This window comes from Megalobrama amblycephala, linkage group LG4 (assembly GCF_018812025.1).
Source record: "Megalobrama amblycephala isolate DHTTF-2021 linkage group LG4, ASM1881202v1, whole genome shotgun sequence".
Classification (NCBI taxonomy): Eukaryota; Metazoa; Chordata; class Actinopteri; order Cypriniformes; family Xenocyprididae; genus Megalobrama; species Megalobrama amblycephala.
The window spans coordinates 40663759-40687346 of NC_063047.1; the positions used below are offsets into that span (position 1 = coordinate 40663759).

The following is a 23588-nucleotide window of genomic DNA, read 5'->3' on the forward strand; positions in this document are numbered from 1 at the left end:
CATGCAGGTCTGATATAACACATCCAGCAATTCTTGTGCATCTGGCAAGAGTGGATCCTTTTCACAATTCCGCCTACCCGCAAAGAAGAGTATCAGTTGTTTTGTCTTACCTTCGCATCACATACTTCTATGAAAATACAAAAGGTATACATTAAGAGTAAGACTAATAATGTTTATAATAATGTCTATGTTTTTCAGCTGGGTTGTGTTGGTAACGTTATTGATTATTTCCATTCTGCCTTAGATGCTTAGGGAATTAGGATAGCTAGCAGCAACTTTAGCCTAGTTTTTGTGCAGTTGAATTGCTGTCAGAGTTGTATGACAACGATTACGTGTCCACACAAATCTGTTATTTGTAATAACAAGTATATTGTCTATTGTGTTTAAAACAATTCTTTATTTTTAGAAATTGGTATGATAATGGTATTGTACTGGTGAGAGTTATTTAAGAGTAATGGACAACTGAAAGTATCACATTCACATATAATCCTCAGAAGAATTAATGGTGTGAAGAATTCAGTCCATTTTATTTACATCATACCATTTTAAACTGAACTGATGCAATATTTTAAGTTTCTAAAATACATAAGAAATACAAAAGACAAAACAAAAGTACAGAATATGTGTTCATTCATTTAATGTTATTCCCTGGATAATTTATTTGGTTCGTTTCATTTGATGCTGCTATGACTGTAACAGTGAGTATACTGTGTAAATCATTGATATGTATAGATGCCAGATTTGACCACTTCAGATATGTCCACCATCTTGGAACAGTTAACATGATGCTGTTCATCACTTACACTAACAACAGCATCGTACAGCCTATGGCTGTAAAAACCACTGAGCTATAAATTCCAGATGAAATGGTTTAACATTTCAGAGGTGAGAATGTGATGTTCCCTTTCGAAAATCTCAAATCTCACCAATCCTATGACATCATTAAGACGTGGCCCCGAAGTATAAAGGAGCCGTGAAACAGTATCATTTCGTCTTTCGGGACTGTTTTGTCTGATCGCGATTTCATCGAATCTGGTAAGGAAACTTTATATCATGTCTGACAAACGTTTCAGAAAGTGTGCTGACCCGTGTCCCAGGTTTTTGACACCCAAAGACACACACAATCTGTGCGTTTTCTGTCTGTGAGAGAAGCACGCACGGACAGTGCTTGAGGGCACTGTCTGTGTTAACTGTGAGCATCTCCATATTAGGACGCTCCGTTCTCGTTTGGCACTCTTCTCGAGGGAAGAGGCATCAACATCTGTGCCTGGTGGTTCTGGCCCCGCTCGTGCTGAGGCAGAGTGGTGGCTGAAATCATGGGGCTTGCAGGTGGAGCTCACTGAAGAGTTTGAGAGAGGTGTAAATCTCTCTCAGCCCCCAGTGGCTGGCAAGGATGAGCTGTTGGATGACGATGATGTCCTTTCATTGACGTCACTGGATCCAGCAGAGAGTGCTCTTCTGGCTTCTAGCCCAAGAGAGCAGGAGATGGCTGTTGATGAGGAAGCAGGCAAGCCTGCTGAATCTTCAAGGCCTCCCTGCCCTGCTTATGCAGAGCTGCTGGAGGTTATGAAACGCGCTTCTGGCAGGCTGCAGCTGCCTTGGGAGCGCGTTAAGAAAGGGACCGCACGCGGACGGCTCGACAAGTGGTTCCTTTCTGGCCATAGCCCTGCAGCCCCCGTAAGCCTTCCATTCCTTCCTGATCTCCATGTTGAGATCGAGAAGGCATGGAAGAACCCATATTCGGCTCGCAATCATCGACATCAGCGGGCGAATTTCGCTGATGTTGAGGGATTGACCAGCATGGATATGTGTCGATGCCTCCTATTGACAAGACGTTTGTGAACTATCTGGTCATGGGGCAGGCACCGACACTGAAAGCTCCAGTCCTGCCGTCTAAGCCCCTTAAGACCACCTCTCGCTTAAACGGCAGGGCATACACGGCAGCGGGTCAGGCTGGGGTGACCTTACACACCATGGCGGTGTTACAGGCCTACCAGGATGACCTGCTGAAAGATCTGGATCAGGGGCAGGGTCTGTCCCCTGAGGCGATAGAAGAGCTGCGCCGCATCAAGGATCTCGCTCTCCGGGCCACTAAGCAAACCACGGAGAGACATCTGTGGCTGAACCTGGCGGATATCAGGGAGAAAGAGAAGGGCTTTAGAGGGCCAGGACCTTCTGTCTGTCTGGGCCCAGATTTAGATCTTAGCGGTATGCAGGTTTTAAACGCTGCTGAGCGCACCTTCGCCTTCTGAACTTTTCGGCACCTCTGTCGAGGCGGTGGTGGGAAAGTTCAGGGAGGCGAAGGTGCGCTCAGCAGCGTTTAAAACCTGCATACTGCTAAGATCTAAATCTGGGCCCAGACAGATAGAAGGTCCTGGCCCGTCTCGAGTTGAGGCTCGAAGACAGGGCCAGAAGTCCAGCGTGGCCTCTCGGGCACCTCCTCTCCATGGAGCAGGTCCCAGAGAAGGCAGGACTCACGGAAGAAGAAGCAGGATTTGAGAGAGGTGATCGACCGCAGACGCCAGCAGCATCAGTAATCAATCCCCTCTCTGTAAGGGCAATTTACATCTGCTCTCTCCTCTTCTTCTTCCACCTCCTGTGTTCTTGATTCAATGTAACATGCTCAGACGCTTCTGACGGTCAGGCTGACCGCTGGGCCCATGATGAATATATTTCTGATGGCTTGCCTTCTGGCTTGATAGTGAAGAGGCTCTTTTAGGCTTAAAAGAAACCTAGATTCCATCCTTCCTTCTGGAAAATGAGGAGTCTTCAGTCTTCGAGCTGCAAGAAGGTAAGCTGGTTCTATATTTATGTTTTAAAATATGTCGACCTTGTTTTTCCTGTATAGATTTTTTTACTGAGCATATAGATGAAAAAATATAGTTTTTTTTGGGCACTGAAGTTCCATTAGGTTGGCTGGAATGATTTATTTGTACTGTGTTGGCCACAAAATGGCCGCCTCTCAGCCACTTTTGGTAGAGTAGCTTCACCTCTGGTTTTAGCTAGAGTATGTTTGAGTTAGCGCTCTTTACTTCAGATAGATCTAATGTCTAGTGTCGGCTTTCTGGGCAGCCTGACATTGTTTGCTTGATGAGCTTTGCTTTACTTAAGTTTCCTCTTCTCTGGTCGAGTTTAGAGGTTGAGTTTAAGCCCAGGCAGATCTATGCTTCGTGCGGCCTTATAGGTCGACAGCTTAGCCGGCCTAGGCTAGAACTAGGGTTTAGGTGGTTTACTGAAACAAATTCACCCTTTATTGCTACTATCCCTTGTCAGGTGGTATAGTTCCTAGTTCTGGCCTCCTCTTGTTTGAGTTGTCAGGCCAAATGCCCATTTTCCCCCTTTTTGGTGTAGGTGCTAGTTAGGATAGCAGCTAAGGTAGTAGGCTGCTTCTAGCCTCGCTGGTGCCGTTGTCTCAGGTGGTAGGCCCTTATCTTTGTTTAGATAAGTGTATGCTATGTTGCTTAGGCCTCACTTTCTAGAACTTCATTCATAATGAATTTGCCTTTCCCCTGAGCCCCTTGAATTAGCATTCAAGCTTGAGGTTACGGTGTTAGCTTGATTTAGCTCCCGTTCTCTAGGGTTCCGTACATATGTATCTTTTCTGTTTGGTGAAAGCACCCATTCTTTTCAGGATGGTATGTATGAATAGCAAAGCATTGTGTTTGCTTTGGGTTCTAGTTTTGCCCTACACATGTGTGAGCTTAACTCCTTGCTGACACAGGTTAGCACCTGTTCTTATGAGGAGTTGGCTTGTTTCTAGCCTCTGTTAGAGCATGGTGACTATTTGTACTCCCCTTGCTTTTAGGGTTTTTGGTGTTTTACTGAGTACATGACCTGATGGTTTGCATAGCTCAGGTTGAGTGGTAGGGAACCTCACTTTTCAGTTTGGAAAACAGTTTTGCTCACTTAATTTAGCACTGCCACAGGTTTATGCCCATGTCTGTCTGAAGTAGTAGACCACTTTAGGCCTCCTTCAGACCATGGTAGCATATGTTGTTGTGCTCCCCTGTTTTGTTAGGGTTTAGAGTGTTAATTACATTGCCTGTTGAAATGTGTAGACTTAAGCTCAGGTTGAGTTAAGCTAGTTAACCACAATTGTTTGTTGGGTTTTTAGAGCTGGTTCCCTTTGAGCATGGTCACCTATGAAACCACTAGCTGACGCCACGTGTCTGTTGGAGTCGCAGGCCCTGCTTGGGCCTCCTTCAATTAACATGTTGGCACAGTTCTGTGTTGGTTTTGCTATCACTGCCACTGGCTACGCCCGTATCTGCTATAGCAGGCCCGGTTTGGGCCTCTCTCAGGGTATGCTGGTGGAGTGTGTACTCCTCTTGCTTTGAGAGTAAAAGGTGTTTTATTGAGTACATGGCCTGTTGGTTTGTGTTGGATTTATTAAGCTCTAGTCGAGCTAAATCTTCATTCTGAATGAGTTACATGGTTGTGGGTCCTTGCTTTCAGCAAGCTAGCTGTTCGAGGTGTGTGGCCCTAACAGGCCGCCCTTGAAGCTTTCCCACCTCCATTTCTGGGTGTTGAAACTTAAGCAGATTAAACATGTAGCTTCACATGTTGGCTTTTAGCAAGGCTGCTGTGTTATTTATATTTCTACACTGTGTAGAACTGTTGTCATGTTGTAGGCCCCTTCTTGGGCCTCCATGATTTTGTGCCTACAGTACGGTCTCTGTACTTCCCTTGTTAGGGTTGGCCTGCATAGTGCTTAGCTCCCTGAGTTTGTCAGTGGTTGAAGGCCTCTATGAGGCCTCCCGTTTATGTTCTAGCCCCAGGCTGATTAAGGTGCTCCCCTTGTCAGGGGTATTTGAGTACACAGACTCCTCAGTGCAAATAATCAGGTGCTGAGTAGATCCTAGGATTGAGTAGAGTTTACTCCCCTCATTTGTAGGATTAAGAACACTTAGCTGAGTCCTGCTCTCCTGGATGCCCGTCTCTATGTTCTGGTCTGAGTTGCTTACTGCCCTTTGGCAGTCACACTTACTGGATATCTTCTCTGAAGAATGCGTTGTTGAGGCTCTTTGTTCAGACAGGTTGCTGGCCAAGACTAGGTTGCTATCAGACCGGGTCAGCCTCCCTGGTGGCATTTGGGGTGACTGTGTCCCCCTTCTAGTGACTGGCTGGGGTTCCTTCCAGCCCCCTGGCTACATTCCCTTAGAGGGACCCTCTTTGTCAGAAAGTTTGGTCCCAGAAGCCTTGGAGCGGCCTTGGTAGGCCTTACATACGTAAACTGAGACGGTTTGTGTTTTTATGTATAACTCAATATGCAATATCAGTATGCAGAATTATCACATTAATGATAAACTAAATGCTGTGAAAATGATCTTTTAATGTCAATTGCAAATTTAAATGTCATATTTTATATTAAGTATTCTCAAGTTACATGACAAATTTCACATCCATTAATGCAAGTGGTCTGAAAGGAAACCCATAACTACCAGTTGAATAAAGTTAAGCTTTATTTTGAAACATTGCAAAATTTGGACTATGGACATCTCCAAATACTTAAATTCCTTGTTTGAATTTATGCCCTCTTCTTTATTTGTGAACTATTACTGATTATTACATGACTGATCATATTTTATGTTCGTTATGTGCTATGGTATCTTAAATAACATTTAAAAAAGACAGTGATGGTATGCTTTTTTTTCAGGCCTTATTCTGTTCCGCCAATGCTCACAAATCTATTTTTATAACATTAAAAAGTCTTTTTGCAACATATATATATATATATATATATATATATATATATATATATATATATATATATATATATGCACACACACACACACACACACACACCAATCAGGCATAACATTATGACCACCTTCCTAATATTGTGTTGGTACCCCTTTTGCTGCCAAAACAACCCTGACCCATCGACTCATTGACTCCGCTAGACCCTTGAAGCTGTGCTGTGGTATCTGGCACAAAGATGTTAGCAGCAGATCCTTTAAGTCCTGTCCGTTGGGAGGTGGGGCATCCATGGATTGGATTTGTTTGTTCAGCACATCCCACAGATGCCCGATTGGATTGAGATTTGGGGAAGTTGGAGGCCAAGTCTACACCTCAAACTCGTTATTGTGCTTCTCAATCTATTCCTGAACCATTTTTGCTTTGTGGCAGGGCGCATTATCCTGCTGAAAGAGGCCACAGCCACCAGGGAATACCGTTTCCATGAAAGGGTGTACATGGTCTGCAACAATGCTTAGGTAGGTGGTACATGTCAAATTAACATCCACATGGATGGCAGGACCCAAGGTTTCCCAGCAGAACATTGCCCAAACATCACACTGCCTCTGCCGGCATGCCTTCTTCTTGGCATAGTGCATCCTGTTGCCATGTGTTCCCCAGGTAAGCCACGCATTGGCCATATATATGTGTATATATATATATATATATATATATATATATATATATATATATATATATATATATGTTTATCAAAATAAAACTGAAAAAATATTGACTTTCATTTTTTATATATATATTAACAAAATAACATAAGATTATTAAGTTGACCTTTATTCTGGTACATAGAGGTGGTGAATTAAGCAGTACATAAAGTACTGAATGAAGAGTCTTTCTGTTCCTACATGTAAGTAAATGCCATTTAGTTTTTATATCATTATCTCTCTTTCTGTCAAGATCACAAAAATCTGGCAATATCAGTGAAGGACTTCAATCATCCATGTTAGTTTTGATATAATTTACCTGCAATGTGCTTTGGAATTTGCCTTTTGAAAAATGTGTCAGCGTCAATCCAAGTGGCATATGCATCTGATGACAGCTTTGAACTAATGAAAAACATTTCTTACAAAAAAATTATACAAGACAATTCCTGGCAATGTTTTGTAACACCTGTAGACCTGGCAAGATCCCACATACTCATACTGAGAGTGATGCTGCCAGAACTCCACAATGTTTGCAGGCTTCCTGTTTCTAATCATTTCGAAAGCAAAACTTACTAATAAAAGATTATCTTAGATTATCAAAGGGGTGCGCTATTAATGTTTTAAAGAAATCTACTTTAAAACTACTTTAAATAAACATGAACTGCATATTGACTGTCTTTAGTTTTTTGTGCAATAAACTTCCTTTTAAAAATTAGCTTCTATGGAGTAGGATCAAACACAATAAACCAAGAGACATTGTGCACACAGTGACTGCTTGATAAGAATGACATTAATATGGTAATGTTGAGCTCCAGAGAGAAAGAAAGACAGAAGAGCCCATTTGAGCCCCCTACTCTTTGTCTTCCACGTGGCAAATTTCCTGAATGAAAGCAATCTCTCTCTCTCTATCTGTCTCAAAGAAGGAATGAAAAGATTAGAAAAGGAGGAAACAAGGCCTTTTATAGCAATTGCTAAAGGGGATCTCTCCCGAAAATGCACAGTGCTATCTGTGTGACAGCCATACTGAACAGCACATCTGGTTGTTGTTTGTTGTTGGAAAAGAGTTCAGAACTGTGACTGTATATACAGTACCATAATACGCTGCATAATAGTGCTGGATGAGGTCAGCAGACTTTATAGCAAATATCAGCTCACTTTCAGTAGAGCACAGTTCTGTTCTGTAGTAAAAATCGTATGCACAAGAAATGGATCTGTTACAAGATTGATTGATCGATTCACTCTCATCCAATCACAGTGCAACCTTCAGTGGCATACATCCACAATCTCACCCCGCTGACTTCCTCCAGGTTGTCAGCTAAAAGACATTGGGTCTCATTCGCTAAGCATGCGTACGTGCAAATTTGTCAGTGAAATCTGCGTATGACCGTCTTCAAAATCATGATACACCAAAAACTTTCATAATAAAATTAAAGTTATTTGCATTATAGCTTCAGCTGCAAGGTTTCTCTGAAAGATTGTGCGGAAAGCCCTTAGATGGAGATGGTTTATAATAGTCCAAATTTACTAACATTAGAACGAGATTAAGAATAAATTCACGTGTTGTGAATTAATCCGAGTACAAATACAAAATAATCCACTCAATAATTAGTGAATGAGACCCATTATTCCTATCACTGACTGAATAACATTTTTTTTTATTATTAATCCTACCCAAAAGAGTATTTCTACTTAAACACAAACTTCCTATGATTTACTCTTTTCCCAACGGTGACTGGATTTAAGGTAATCTAAAATGCTAAAATGCAACTGTACACTGTACATAAGAGAGTTTGTGTACCTTTTTTAGGCTGTACTGCAAAAATATATATTTTAAAGGGGACCTATTATGCCCCTTTTTGTAAAATAAGTCTCTGATTCCCCCAGAGTGTTTATGTGAAGTTTTACCTCAAAATACCCCACAGATCATTTTTTTAGCATGTTTAAATTCCCACTTTTTGGAAGTGAGCAAAAACACACAGTTATTGTGTGTGTCCATTTAAATGCAAAGAAGAGGGTGGAGCTTCAAGAGCTCATGCTCCGGCATACCGATAACAACAAAACAGGACAATCTCACGCACTGAAAATGTCAGAAACTGTCAGTAGCGGTGTTCAGTTCAAACCAGAGTCAGACAATGATGCCTACAGAGCCAAAGAACAGGTTTAGTTTAGTTTGATTACGCTATAACTTATGTTGTCATCTTGCTTTTATTCACTATTTGTAGAAGACTGTTGTGGCGGACTCCGTCTGAATGATGGCCAAAACTTTACTGATGAGTTTTATGAAGTTTATTGTACTTCACACAAAAGATGAAGCATCCGTTTTCACTCCAGAAAGAGTAAGAGCTGAAAAAGTACAAGAAGTGTGCATTAAAGTCTTATCTATAAACTCTCTCTCCTCCTTGCATTATCATCAACATACACAGCAAATTACACAAAAACACTTGTTACAACTAATAGTAAACAAAGGAATACAGACCTTATGCTTTTTCGGGGTTTGCTTAATAACTGGCAAACTTCATATCCGTAAAACAACTCCAATGAACTGTAATAAAGTGCATGCTCTCCCTTTCATTACTGCAGTGACCAGTATTGCTCCGGAGACTATAAGCTGGATCACAAATTGTTTGTACCTTGATGAACAACTGTTTTTTAGCAAAACCCGTATGTTTAATTGTCCTTTTATTTTGACCCTCATTCCCAAAGCAGAATTTATGGATATGGGGGCGCATTCCCTTCAAAAATAAAACTTATTCACTGCATCTTCAGCACTCTTATGCTCACTCTTGCATCCAACAACAAAACACCTGATTTGCTTACGAGACATTCTCATCGCTACAGCTGCTCCGGCCTGAAAAAATGGCGGCAATGTGCAACTCACTCAGGGCGGAAACTATGCTAATACGGCAGAGTTCGTCAGCAGTCATGGGCCAGGTCTAGGCATTTTGTGATGTCACAAATGGTAGAATCTGCAAACGGCTTATTCTGAGGCACTGCTTATTATTTATGGGGATTAAAAAAAGAGGAGTTGGTGCTTGACAATTTTACTTGACAAAAAAAATTGCACAAGATATTTTAAACTTTTTTTCTTGTTTAGGCATAAAGCTACATTTAGTAAGGTTAGGTTTTAAAATAAGAAAAAAATGACAATAGGGTAAAGAACAATAAATAATTCAAGATATATTTATATTCTCTGAAAACAAGTCCTAATAATTTACACAATTTTGCTTCTCAAGTAAATTTATCTTGTTTTAAAGCTTCAAGGATATTTAGATATGTTAAGTGGAAAACAAGACAAACTGCTGATTAAGGTTGTTTTTTTAATTATTTTTTTTTCGTTTTTTTTTTTTTCAGTGTGTGTCCTCTCACTCGCTGGCTTGTGACCTCATTATTTAACTACAAGGAAAAAGTGCGTATGCATTACACATGACCGGCATGCAATGCCCTTTCAAAGGATTTTATAAACTAGGCTTAAGACCAAGACCACCAAAAGCTCAAAGGCAACAATGATGACACCATTTTCCAGCCTTCAACCAACAGTTTGCACCCAGACAAGGTTGTTTAACTGGTAAAAGATGTAGTTGTGTAGTGTGTGGTGTATTATATATTGAACTCCTGAAGAGGTAATGGAAATCAACTGACAAAGAATCCATATTAATGCAATGGTACAGTCAGCACTTAAATATAACATGAAGGCAAATGACAAGGCACAAAAAAACCCCCCAAAAACACACACACACACACGTGTGCACACACATGCACGCACACACACGCGCACGCACACACACACGCGCGCACATGGCCACAGCTAATAATTCACATTTCACCATTCTTCAAAATAAGCAAAGCAGCACTTGCCATCTGGCCACCATAAGACACTGTTTAAAAAAAAGAAAGAAAATGGTCTTCGTACCATGGAGTTCTAGTGGTCTGTTGAAAGCTGAAGACCTTGTTGTTATGGTTCTGTAACCTGACTTAGCTTTGAGTATTTCAACAAGCAAATTCCCACCTTCTGTAAAATAATCAGGGAAAATCCTGCTATAATAACATTTTACTGTAAAATAAATGGATCATTTTACTAGCTCGTACGACAAATTTCTTTTACATTTTTTTTTTTATACAATCTGAACTAACCGTGCCAAAAGGTCAAGGTCAAAGGTTTTAAAATATCTGATATTTTAAAAGACTCACTGACCTTGACCATGACTCAGTCATGATTTGATTTGGCAGACAAAAGTTTTGACAAAAGTAAGCAGTGAAGGATTTAAAAAAAATTAAAATTTTGTTATAAAAAAACTATTTTAAGATATGATAAAAAAAACTTTGTCAAACTACATAATAAGGTTTTCTTGCTCTTATTGAGGCTTTATTTTTTATTCATTATGATATTAGTACAGTTATATCAACCCAACATTTTATACCTTATGTTACCAACCCAGTTACAGGTTGAGATCACAATGGTTTATATACATACACACACACACACTATATTATATATATATATATATATATATATATATATATATATATATATATATATATATATATATATATGGACGAATTTGAAGTGACCTTTCCAACATGATTATGTAATGCGTGGCACATCACAGAGGTTTTTAGAAAATGACCGATCGTTTCGCTAGATAAGACCCTCATTCCTCATCTGGGATCCTGTAGAGCCCTTTGAAGCTGCATTGAAATGGCAATTTGGACTTTCAACCATTTGGTAACTGTTGAAGTCTAGATCAATTCTGAGATTTTCCAAATCCATTGTGATTCTCTCTCGAATCGATTCTGAGCTTAGATTTTAACTTTGAACTTGACAGACACACCACTTGAACCTTCTATAAAATAATCATTCATAAAGTTCAAAAAGGTTGAAATGAATTACAAGGGTGTTTGCAGTGGACTGTTTACATTAATCTTGCATCATAAAAGCATTCTGAGGTGCAAGTACATAACTGAACGCACAACTTTTTCGTTAGCATTTGAGCGAGTGGTGAAAAACTAGCCTAGAGTGCCATCTGCTGTTAAAAACAAAGCTCAGAATTGATTCAAGAGAGAATCGCGATGCATTCAGAAAATCTCAGAATCGATCCACGAATCGAGATGAATCGATTTATTCTCCCAGCCCTATTTCTATGTGTCAGACTATTTCTAACCAAAATGTTTGCAGAACATTTTACAAAATTTCCAACAACTTGACCTGTGTCAGTCTGTTTCAATCTCTACAAAAATGTGAAAAATGCAAAGACTATGGCAACAAAAAAAAAAATGAAAGAACATCCTACCGGTGGTCCAGGTTCTCCTTTCAGGCCAGGTGACTCAGCCAAGAGGGAGTACTGGGTTGGTTCAAAGTCAAAGGTTTGGAAACCATCTGTGGCCGCAGGGGTGACAGGCTCAAAAGAGGTGGGTTTGGCCCCAAAAAACAAGGTCTCCTTTGGTAGAGGTTTCCGTGAAGCTATTGATGCTGTTGTCATCTCTGACACTGTGAATGTGCTAGAAGGTTTAGGTTTTGTTGTGGCAGGCGTCTGGATATCTAGTTTGTTCTTCTGTTGGCCTGTTGGTCTGGCAGTGACAGCCATCCCATTCTCTTTTAACATCTGGGGCTTTATAGTTGCCCCCACAAGTTTCTTCCTGGGGCTGTTTTTTTGAGTTGGCTTTGGAGATATTTGTGATGGCATGACAGTTTGTGCTGTGGCCTGCAGGGGGGGCTGTAGTGTGGGCTGGGCTATCGTTGGTGGCACTGTGCTTTGTACAGACTGAGATGTCATTAGAGTGGACATGTTCAGGCCTTGTGAGGTTTCATGATTATTTTGTATTTTGTCTTGTGTTAGTGAAGGTTTAGAGCTAAAATGTCTGTCATTTAGCTCTGTTACAATGCTTGGGGTCTGAATGGTGACAGATATATTGGGGTCTAGGGGTAACAGCGGTAAAAGAGGAGGGAGGTTAGGCCGATAAGTGTCAGCTTCCCTGCACTGTTTTTTAATGTACTTACAATAATTGTGAGCTGCCTTAGCAGAGGGATGGATATCAAACTGGCAGATGGCTCCTTCAAACTGCACATAGTTCTGGCTCATTTTTCCCAAGCGAAAGGAGCCCTCTGGATCCAGCGTTTCTTCATTTTTAAAATGCAAATCTGCATGTACACTTGTCTTCCCACAAGAAGTATATAACGAAACCCTTTGGGCTTGGATTTCCAAAGCCAGGTTGTGCCACTGGCCATTGTGAACATCATAATCAAAATTTACAGTGTTCTTTTGGCCCAAGTAAACTAAGATTTTCCCAGGGATGAACTGCACCCCTAGTTGCAGTCTTTTCCTCTTTGTCACAACGGTGAAGAGGAAAGCATTGTTTATGCGATGCGAACATACGCTAAGGATGAGAGAGAACGCCGAGCCCAGTGATGCAGGGACGACAGAGCTCACTGGGACGTCAATTCTCGCCCTTTGGGTTAGGATGACTCCCGATTTGAAGGGGATGACACCTTGAGGTGTGGAGCGTGTCCCAGATGGTCTTTTCCCAACCAATCCCAGTCTTTGCAGCACGTCCACATCTACAAAAAGGAAAACAACAAATAATTGCAGGAATAATCACATATACATAATACATACATGTACTGTGACTAAAAAAAGGATTTAAGAGCAAAATGGATCTCGTCGCAGGCGACTGAAGGCTTGCAGCTGTTTCTCACACACTGAGAACACTGAGCTCATTACAGGAACAGATCATTAACAAAAGCATATGAAGAACATATGCGGCAAAGGTAATGTTTCATCTGGGGTAATGCTTCAGTTTTTCATTAAATACTCTGCTGACATTGTTACAAGTAGAAAAATAACACTGTGTGGGCTTATGTGAGTTTTACGGAATCATCAACTGTACTACAAATTCATTAGATCGTTAGAGGTCTGCAATAAATTAGGTCAAGTGAAGCGAGTGGGAGTACGGATATCAAACATCCCTTTAAGAATTACAAAACCACAAGCATATTAGTCTGTATTGCTTGAAGCCTTCCAGTTTATTATGTGGATTTGGGTATAAGATGGCAAAAAAACATAAATAAATAACATCTCTGAAGTTTTATAACAATTTTGCTTCTTTTGCTAACATATTTGTTCTGGAAATCAAGACAATAACATTATTCATGAAAAAAAAAAAATGCTGTAAAAAAACTGCTATGACCAATATCAAATGATGTCCCATGTGATCCTTTTGCTAGCAAGTAGAGTAAAGTAAGTGGGAAGAAACGGTCAATGCCATATATCTTAGGGCTGCCACTTCTAAACAGTCACTAATGAGTTTAGAATAAAAACAAACAAGTGTATGCATTATAAAACCAAATCTAACCCAAACACATCCCGACTAAACAAAATCCTGCTCAACATTTGCAGTTATAAAGTATACCCAACGAGCGCTAAAATGAAAAGCACATGTAAATGGAATAATGTGCATGGACTTTTTCCCCCTGTAAGCTCTGTATCCCTTAACAGATGATGATCAGCAGATTTTGAAAGAGGATTGTTGAAAGAGACAACTATGTCTGCAGTAGTATTGTAAGCAAATCTAAACAGAGTTACTAACATAATGGACACTTCATTATCAAGCATGTCAGAAAGAGGTGACAGATTATCTTCTGACAAACAGCAAGAAAACAACTGCTCTGAATTTAGAAAATTAATGATCTGAATAATTTCACATAAATCACATGAGATCCTGACACAAAACTCTAAGAAAAACAAGACCCCAGCGATGCACCTCAACAGAACACATGATGAACATCCGCTGGTTCTACTCACAAATCATAGTAAAGAGTCTGTCTGAAAGAGTCATAAACAGCATGAAATAAAAGCAGCTCAACTATAAGCATGACCCACTGACCTGAGGCCAGTGTGAGCGAGTTTAGGAACAGTTAACACAATTGATCTTGCCTCATCAGGCAACTGCAGCATTGCTATTACATCTTACTCTTGTTTTTATGCCTTCCTTTGACCATTGCTGTTGCAAACTAGAGGTTGACATTTTTTCGGGAATCCCACGGGTCACGGGATTCCCGTGGGATTCCTGCAGGATGGGAGTCATCTTTGCTATAATCACGGGATTTGGACGGTACAGGATAAATGGTTAACGGGAGCAGACGGGAGCGGGAATCAACCAATAGCAAAGAAGACAAAAAAAGAAAAAAGTAAATGCACCATTTTGTAGTTTCCTTTTAATACGCCTACAATGTAACGCAATTAAAAAATAACTACACGACCCAGCCGTCCCAGAAGCCATCAGTGCTTTTTGTCACGGCTTCCCGCCGGAATTCAAAGAGCAGTGATGGAGGGAGCAAACAGCCGCGGAGAAGTCGATGTGGCAAAAAATGATTTACAGCGCAAAGTCAGAAGTAATGACATGTCTATTAGTTTCACAGAACTGGTCGGAAAGTCTAAAAGTCTGGGTTTATTAAACTATTGTAGATATGGTGTGAACTATGTACTGTTTTTCTTTTATTTGCTGTCTTCCATTTTCTGGAGAAAATCTAGAAACAGGGGCTCAGCAGCTGGTCTAAAACAGGATGGAGAGCAGATTAAATCAAATTCTATGTATTAACTAAACACTAATTGAAGAAAAAAAATATATGGGAGCGGTACAGGAGCGGGAGTCAGTTTAAACAGGAGCGGGATGGGAGTGGGAGTCAATTTACCAGGAGCGGGATGGGATGGGATTATTTTTTAAACTTTGGTCTGGGAGTGGGACGGGACAAGATTTCTTTCTATGGGAGTGGGACGGGACAGGAGTGAAAATCCACTCCCGTGTCATCCTCTATTGCAAACATTTAAACTTGTTTTTGTTACGCAGGAAAATGTTTTTCTAGCTGGTTATAGTAGTTTGCAGTAATTTTGTTGAAATTGCGAAAATGATAGGTTTTAAATACAGCACAGTCTCATGAGAAGTCGTAATATTTTGTACAAAATGGTGAAATTGTAAGAAATCATATGATTTGGGTTGTAGAAATGCACATGGCCAATATACTTATAAAAGTGATATCTTACAATTCCGCCATCTCGTACAAATTATTAGTCATTGGAATGTTTTAGTTGAAAATGATAAGCCAATCAGTAGAGGGTTTGGAACTGTGTGCGCCCTTTCGTAGGCATTAGTCAATCAGCTCCAGAGTGATTAGTCATGCCTGTGACACACTAAACCGACATTAAAGAACTAGCAACAACGAAAGAGAAAAAGTTGTACTTGAACACACCGTGAATACTGCAGTTATCAGCCAACTAGAGTGAGATGAAATAACTGCAGAGATCAGCATGATACTGATAGAGATCAGTAGGTGGCAGTAGTCTATACAAACCATAAACAAAGCAGTGCTTGTGCTAACCATTTTGAACATGAATCAGATTTTCCTCTTTTCAGATGGCCATCTCGTTATGAAACTTTTAGGGGCCGTTTACACGTCACCATTTTCAACTAAAAACGTAAAACTTTTTATGCCTTTTGGCCATTCATTCTCACAACAACGACGTTTTGGGGAGCCTGAAAACACAAACTTTTGAAAACAGTTTTCAAAGTTATCGTCTTCGTGTGTACTACAAAACTGCAAATTTGTGAAAACTGTGACTTCATGCGCATGCATATTATGTTTTCAGTCTATAGGTGCTTAGTGTTTTTTTACAAAGTGACAACGCTAACTACTGGCCTGGCATGCATACAGCGTTTTAGTCCTTTTCAATGATCTGTGTGAACAGGAATTGCTTTGACAATGGTGTCATTTGTATGCAAAAAACGTTTCTGTTTTTATTACATCGTCGTGTAAATGTACTATTAGTTTATTGGACTACTCAGGTAAGCAGTAGCGGGCCTGACCATAAATTTAGGTAGGACAGATTCTGGGTCTTAGCGCTAGTTTATGATAAATATTTTTAAGCTTTATATTCTAGTTGCTGAACACATCAGACACACTTTTGGCAGAATTCTAATGTCCTTGCATTATTAAGCCTGAGGATGGTGCTCTAATGATGAATGAGAGACTTTAGTAGAAACGACAAACGCATAGAATGCCATCTTAGAATTGCCTTAATGTACTATTTATTGCCTTTGAATGTTGTTTTATATGGTTACAAGTTGTGTAGGAATTCCAGTGAGGAAAACAAAGTCATGCCTATTCTCAGAACAAACATAAAACAAACAAGGATATAAAGGCTATTCACATGATCACGTTTAAACTAAAGGATTTATACTTTTATTAATTTGATACGCTACTCCACATAGGAAGAACACTGCGGTAAAATTACTTTGACTTGACCAGAAGCAGCCTGAAATTACTATAATTTCAAGGGCAACAGAAATTTATGTCAGAATTAAATGTCAGTGGAAAGTGGAATGTCATACACTGGAAATCATATTTCACACTACAGATAAGAGCAACGGCTAGAAAAGAATTCCAGAAACTCTCCAGCAACGGCTCACAAAGATAACTTGATCATAAGTCAAGTGGCGGATACCCGGATAAATCTTGGACAGCATATGGGGAATGTGCTATATGGACTGTCTCACATATGGTAAAAACATCAAACATACACTCAAGAACAAAGGTATCTTTCATGACTTGTTTAAAACATGATGGCTGTTGCATTTCATTAATGTCTGACACAGAAGCACCATATGTTACATGTACATGAATGAGTTAGACTGAATGTGACGGATGTTATGAACCTCCCCCACCATATTAAATCTGGTCAAAGCAGATGTGGGAATTCTAGACACACCTTGAATGAGAACCTATAAGTTTAGGCTACTTGGTTGAAACAACAAGTAAATCTTAACATCCTAAAAAGTGCACATGCTAGTTCTTTATGTCATGCATAGTTAGTCAGTGCTGTAATTTCAATCTCTACCAAGCATAATACTTAAATTGAATTGATAGTTGTACATTGCAGTAATAGACCACCAGCATTATTTACGCTAGAGATGTAAATACAGAATCTGTTCATTATTAAACTGTTTATACATTTTACAGTCAGCAAACTCAGTGACATCCAATCAGGCACAATGCCATTCAAATAAGTTTCTAATCAAATGCAAAGCATATAGAATCACAGAAGCAACGGCTTCTGATTTACTAGCGAAAAATAAACAGACTCAGAACCTTCATATGTTGTTGATCAAAGGCTGCTCCATATATCATCTGAATATTGTTAACTCTGGCAAATATGGAGCACACTGCTTCTTAAAAACAAAGTACCTGTAGCCTCTTTCCCCTCTGACTCATGGAAAACTCCAATGGGTTGTAACATTAGATGTCTATTTGTCCAAGTCCTGTCAAGTATCCTCAAACTTTATTGCAAGACTTCAATGAACCCATGTGCTCATGTAACATACAGGGTTCTGACACAGATGTCAAGACCATGGTGAAAGTGAACAGAATTGTATTTTGCATGCTGATCACTGATCAGGCACTAAAATTTTGTTAGAAAATGTACAGGTTTTGAAAATCTATGAATGAAAATCACTTACCTGCAGACTGTGCTTGTGCACACCTCAGACAGCATGTACAGTAAAGAACCATGCAGAGAAAGACAGCTCTCCTGTTAAAAAAAAAAAAGTATTACAGTTACAAAATGACCAAATCAAACATTAAGTTGACACTGATTTGTGATTTTACAATGTCTCCTGGCAACATCACAGCTCAAGCATTAATATAAACAGTAGATACAACTTCGCATGAATTTCACTTACGTAAAAAATGACATTTTGTTTCATTTTTCTGCCAATATCCAGTTAGTTTTATGCCTTATCCACAGTTTGAAACCACTTAAGAACTACCCCCACCCCCAGACAATGAATTTAAAATAAAAACAGGTTTATACCAAAGTCCCTTTAAAACAAGTCATTTCACTTGGCGGCCATCTTTGAAACGCCTCTCGGGCATGCAAGTGCAGCTCCTATCTCTTTGAATGGGGAAACATCAAATTCTCCAAAGCTGTTTGCCAAACTTTCGATTAAAAATAAACCAATAAAATCTGACAACAACTGTCTATAAATTTCTAAACGATCGAATCATGACAAAAAACGGTATTTTTCAGGCTGGATCAAGCTAAATGTGCGTCTCTTGTGTCTTATTTCGGAGGTGACTGTTTCCATAGGAACCGGAGCTTTTAACAGCAGCTGCAGTGACGCAATGTCGATTTACCAGTCGCGATTGGCTCTTATTTAGAAGGTGGGACTTATTTTGCTGTATTGCGCGCTGCACTTTCTCCCATTCAAAACAATACGAGTGACACGTCTTGTGTTATTCTATAGTCTTTGTTTATAGCCTACTATACCATTCAAAAGTTGTTGTTTTTTTTCAAAGACTCTTATGATCAAAATACAGTAAAAACAGCAATACTGTAAAATATTATTACAATTTAAAATAACTTTTCTATTTTAATGTATTTTTAAATGTAATGTGATGGAAAAGATTAAATTTCAGCATCATTGCTCCAGGTTTATCGTCAGATGATCCTTCAGAAATCATTATAATATGCTGATTTGGTGCTCAAGAAACATTTCTTATTATTACCAATGTTGAAAACAATTGTGCTTCTTAATATTTTTATATTAAGCATTACTTATTTATTCTATTAATGAGCAGAAAGAACAGCATTTATTTGAAATAAAAACATTTTGTAATTTTACAAATGTCTGTGCTGTCACTTTTGATAAATTTAATGCATCACTGCTAAGTATTAATTTCTTAAAAAAAAGAAAAAAAGAAAAAGAAAAAAAATCTCACTGACCCAAAACTTTTGAATGGTAGTGTATATCCTAAGAGTTTAATAATGTCAAATGTTTATTTTCTGCATACTGATTAGAAATCTGTTTTCAAAGCTTATGTGTCCAATCTCTCAAATGACAATTTGAGACAAGTACTCTAAGCTTAAAGGTCCAACCGTAGTCTTGCAACACTGAGAAAACAACATTGCCTCTGTATTGCAACACTGAGAAAACAACAACAATGCCTCTGAGAGAGTTATTTAAAACCCAGAAAAGGTCAAACCAAAGAACCAAAATCTCTTTGCCACTGATCTTTTTTTATCTCAGCTACTGAAAGAAAACAAAGTCTTGGGATCACATTGTTCCATTCTACACTAAAGCATCACCACATCCATCTAAATTATCAGTCTAGTCAGTGTCCAAAAGCAGTGCTCCATCTGCCTGTAGACCCAGTAACACTTGGCAGCAGCAGCAGCCTTTACTGTAAAGCCCTAACAGCTGTTTCTGCTCAGTAGGCAGTCAAAGCTTATCATCTGCCTGGATACCAAAAATTTGCGATGCTCCATATAGAAAGTGAGTGTTTCCTCTCAATATGCCAAGGTGAGGAAATTCTGAGAGCTTCATTCTAAGAGCTCTTAAATCAGTCAAATCAATTAATATACTGAAATGAGTGCAGTTGAAATGAGTATAAGCCCCTTCCCCCCAAAATATTTAGATCAGTGCAGATTCAATATGAGTCGATTCTTAAACATGAACATGAAAGAAAAAAACAAAGAAATAATTGTGCATTAGGTAGTTTTGCAGTGTTACTGAAATTCTAATGGAGACCGCGAGTGCAGATTTCTTTCATGGGGTCCTTATATTGAGGTATTTATAATGAATGTTGATCAATTTACACTATGCAGCAAAAATGGTTGGTTCCTTCTATGACAATAAGCAAAGATGGTTCTACATGACATCTTGAGACTTTAATCTGGTATTCTTTTTCTGCCCCCATGTGCTGACACTGTGGATGTGGGAATGCATTTGTGACCAGATATTGTAGTTTTACTTTAGTCAGCATTTTCTACCATAGCCACAAGAACTAAACACTTGCCATGCTAAATATCCCTTTATACAGTCCCACCATGGACAATGATACAGTTCAGTGCAAGAGAGAGAGAGAGAGAGAGAGAGAGAGAGAATTAAAATCTAAACACAAGATTTCTCTTAATAATTTCACTGGAAAACAATGAAATAAGTAAATAATAATGACAAAATGACAGCTGAGCAGGCATGGTCATACATTCCAGACACAAAAAAAAAACAAAAAAAAAAACAAACAAGAAATAAATAACTCCTAACTCAACCTGAATTACTGGTTACAAATCATAAAAACAATTAAATCAGTAAAAAAAAAAAAAAAGAAGTTAGTCTAAAATAAATAGGTAGGCCTATATGTTGCTCAAAAAAAATCTTTACTTCTGGATGAATGCTGTTCAACAAAGTTAAACAAGTTTTCTGTGCCCCATTCATTCATCAAGTTTCTCCAAACTCCAGAAAGGACATCATAACGGACCTCCCTTCGCGAACTCATTCTTCCTTATGTAACCGAGCTGACAGCCAACAGGCTAATTTATGACCCATTTAACGTTTGTGTGAAATCTGTCTATCTATTTTCATGACGTGAGAGCGCTGTTACTCACCCCCCGACACCAGCTGCTTTGAGTCTGGAGTTCGGGGCATTGTCCGGCTCCATCGCGCTTACTTCATTCTTCCTCGGGAGTGTTTGCTGCAGTCAGGACATGACAGAGTTGCCGAATTACTTCCATATCACAGCGTCCCTTAATAACTGTTAAAGGTCTTAATTCACCACTGTAGTACAAAACTACATGCCGTAGTCTTTCCCAAGTGTCAAATGTAGTACTTTCCAAACAGAGGAACCTGCGAGGAGCGATGCAGACTTCTCCATCTGACAGTAATAGATCCGATGATGCTGTAAACTAGAAATTTAAGTCCAAAGAGGAACAGACATCGTTTGCTGAGGTGAAGTACAAGCGCTTAGTCAAGTCGCCGAATAAATCTAGTACTTAGTAGGCATGCTGAAGATTTTAAACACTGGAAGCATATTTCCCTCTGTCGCCCTCAACTGTCTTCTGAGAAAGAAACACTTCGCTCTGGAAACTAGAAGGGATTCAATGGAAGGTGTGTCTTTCCAAACTCACACGTATATTTTCGCTCTCCTCGAAATTAATAAATAAATAAATAAGCCAAAATAAAAAAAATAATAATAAAGAAATATTGAATGGCGTCATACAACACAAGTTCGTTTCAAATACAAATCCGGTAACTTATCACAGATGTGGATCATTAGTTCTCCCTCAACTCGCTTTCATAGTGATTTAGGCATTTGTTCTTGTGAAACTGTATCTTGTAATGGTTATTTAACTTTCAACAAGAAGAAATAAAACGCTTTTTGAATTTAAAACAATTACAAAGTCCTTTCTTTCAGTGTAGCATTAAAAATGAAGTCCACAGTTAAAGGATTAGTCCACTTTTAAATAAACTTTTCCTGATAATTTACTCACCCCCATGTCATCCAAGATGTTAATTTCTTTTCGACTGACGAAAGAAAGACATGAAGGTTTTTTAGGAAAACATTCCAGGATTTTTCTCCATATAGTGGATTTCAACGGTTGCCAACAGGTTGAAGGTCCAAATTGCAAATTCGAAAAAAATACAACCGTTTATTCTACAAAATATCGCCTTGAACATACTTCCCGTTTCCGCATTCTTCAAAACGCTTACGCTAAATGTTCTACGCCTTCCCTATTCTACTTACGGAACGAACGCGGTGCCAGTTTTGTTTTTTTCCGTAAGTAGAATAGGGAAGGCATAGGACATTCAGCGTAAGCGTTTTGAAGGATTCGGAAACGGGAAGTACATTCAAGGCGATATTTTGTGTTTATAAAGCATATACAGTTGTATTTTTTTTTTTTTTAAATGACCGGTCGTTTCAATAGGTAAGACCCTTATTCCTCATCTGGTATCGTTTAAAGCCCTTTGAAGCTGCACTGAAACTGCAGTTTGGACCTTCAACCTGTTGGTAGCCGTTGAAAGCCATTATATGGAGAAAAATCCTGGAATGTTTTCATCAAAAACCTTAATTTCTTTTCGACTGACGAAAGAAAGACATGAACATCTTGGATGACATGGGGATGAGTAAATTATCAGGAAAAGTTTATTTAAAAGTGGACTAATCCTTTAATGCAGGGCAGCATATTTCGACACGAAATCCTCTTTAAACTTATAGATTTCATGCAAATCGTTATTTATAGAAACTTTAAAAAGCTGACCAAATTTCATATTCAATGCAAGATTGCTAATAAAATACATTAATCAGCGAACAAAAACAGAAGCTCAACCGAACCTGCAGCGTGAGAACAAACCTCTTGCGGAAGTTCAAACGTGCTGTGTAACACGAGAATGAACTTCATTGGTTGTCGCACTTCAAGCGAACATGCTTGAGCTTCTGTTTACCATAGCTAATGTGTGCGTTGATGAATGTGAATAAAGGCCTAAATTAAATCTTCAGAAAATTTGGATTAAACCACTCATTCATTAACAGCTGTCATTAAAAATGTCTTCCAAAGATGCACGAAAGTGTTTGGAATGACATGAGGGTGAGTAAATGACAATTTTCTTTTCTTGGGCGAACTAATAAATAATAAAATTAAAGGGTTATTATTATTGACTATTAGGTCAATAATAAAATCAATCAATAACTTATTAATTTAAAATAGGCTTAAATATATTAGGTCAAAGAGGTTCAGCTGACAAAAAATTTGAGGAATCCCTGCATTGTATGTAACTAAATAAGAAATAACATGAATTTTAATGTGTTTGAAAAACAAAAGCCTTCCAAAGACAGTAATACATGGTTAAATGACTCAATGAGAGATAACTGAAATAATAATTGACATTTATTACTGGATATGTAGCCTAAATACACACACGCAACAATTTCAGCTTTCTCTTATGTAGTGGAGCATCAGAACTTTATTAACAAACTTTGTGATAAATGCTTACAAATGATAGTCCTCTGGTATATAATGTTATTTTGATGAAATGTAGTTGATGAAAAACATCGAATTATATTGCCGAATAAAGTCCCTCGCTGCTCTAGATGCTGATGCCGCGGCTGTTGGAGATGCCGCTGTAGGGAGAGCTGCCGAAGACGACACTGGCTGCTGGAGATGCCGCCGGAAGTGCCGCTGCAAGATGCCGATGCCGCATTTTGCGCCAGCCCCTGCTGGGATAATTAATGTGTTTGTCAGAAGCCGATTAGATATGCAATACTGCAATGTGCAAAGTGGAGAAAACACTGAAATGAAGTGATTTCTGTAAATCCAGTGATCAAATGCTATCTGATAAGCAGTATGATATTTTTTAGAAAAGAACATT

At 38.9% G+C, this 23588-nt stretch overlaps 1 protein-coding gene across 2 annotated transcripts in view; it reads right to left on the reverse strand.

Moving 5' to 3' along the window:
- The window catches only part of col27a1b (collagen, type XXVII, alpha 1b), a 125914-nt gene extending 104564 nt beyond the window's left edge, over positions 1–21350 (reverse strand). The window contains exons 1-3 of one of the 2 annotated variants that reach the window (XM_048189307.1): positions 20831–21344; positions 17904–17974; positions 11687–12951 (exon numbers count right to left, since the gene is read on the reverse strand). In XM_048189307.1, coding sequence (XP_048045264.1) covers positions 11687–12951; positions 17904–17974; positions 20831–20883 — 1389 coding nt within the window. In that variant the 5' untranslated portion in view covers positions 20884–21344. Of the gene's footprint in view, positions 1–11686; positions 12952–17903; positions 17975–20830 lie in introns of both variants that reach the window. The other variant, XM_048189308.1, reaches the window with a different exon arrangement.
- Between the last annotated feature and the right edge of the window lie 2238 nt (positions 21351–23588).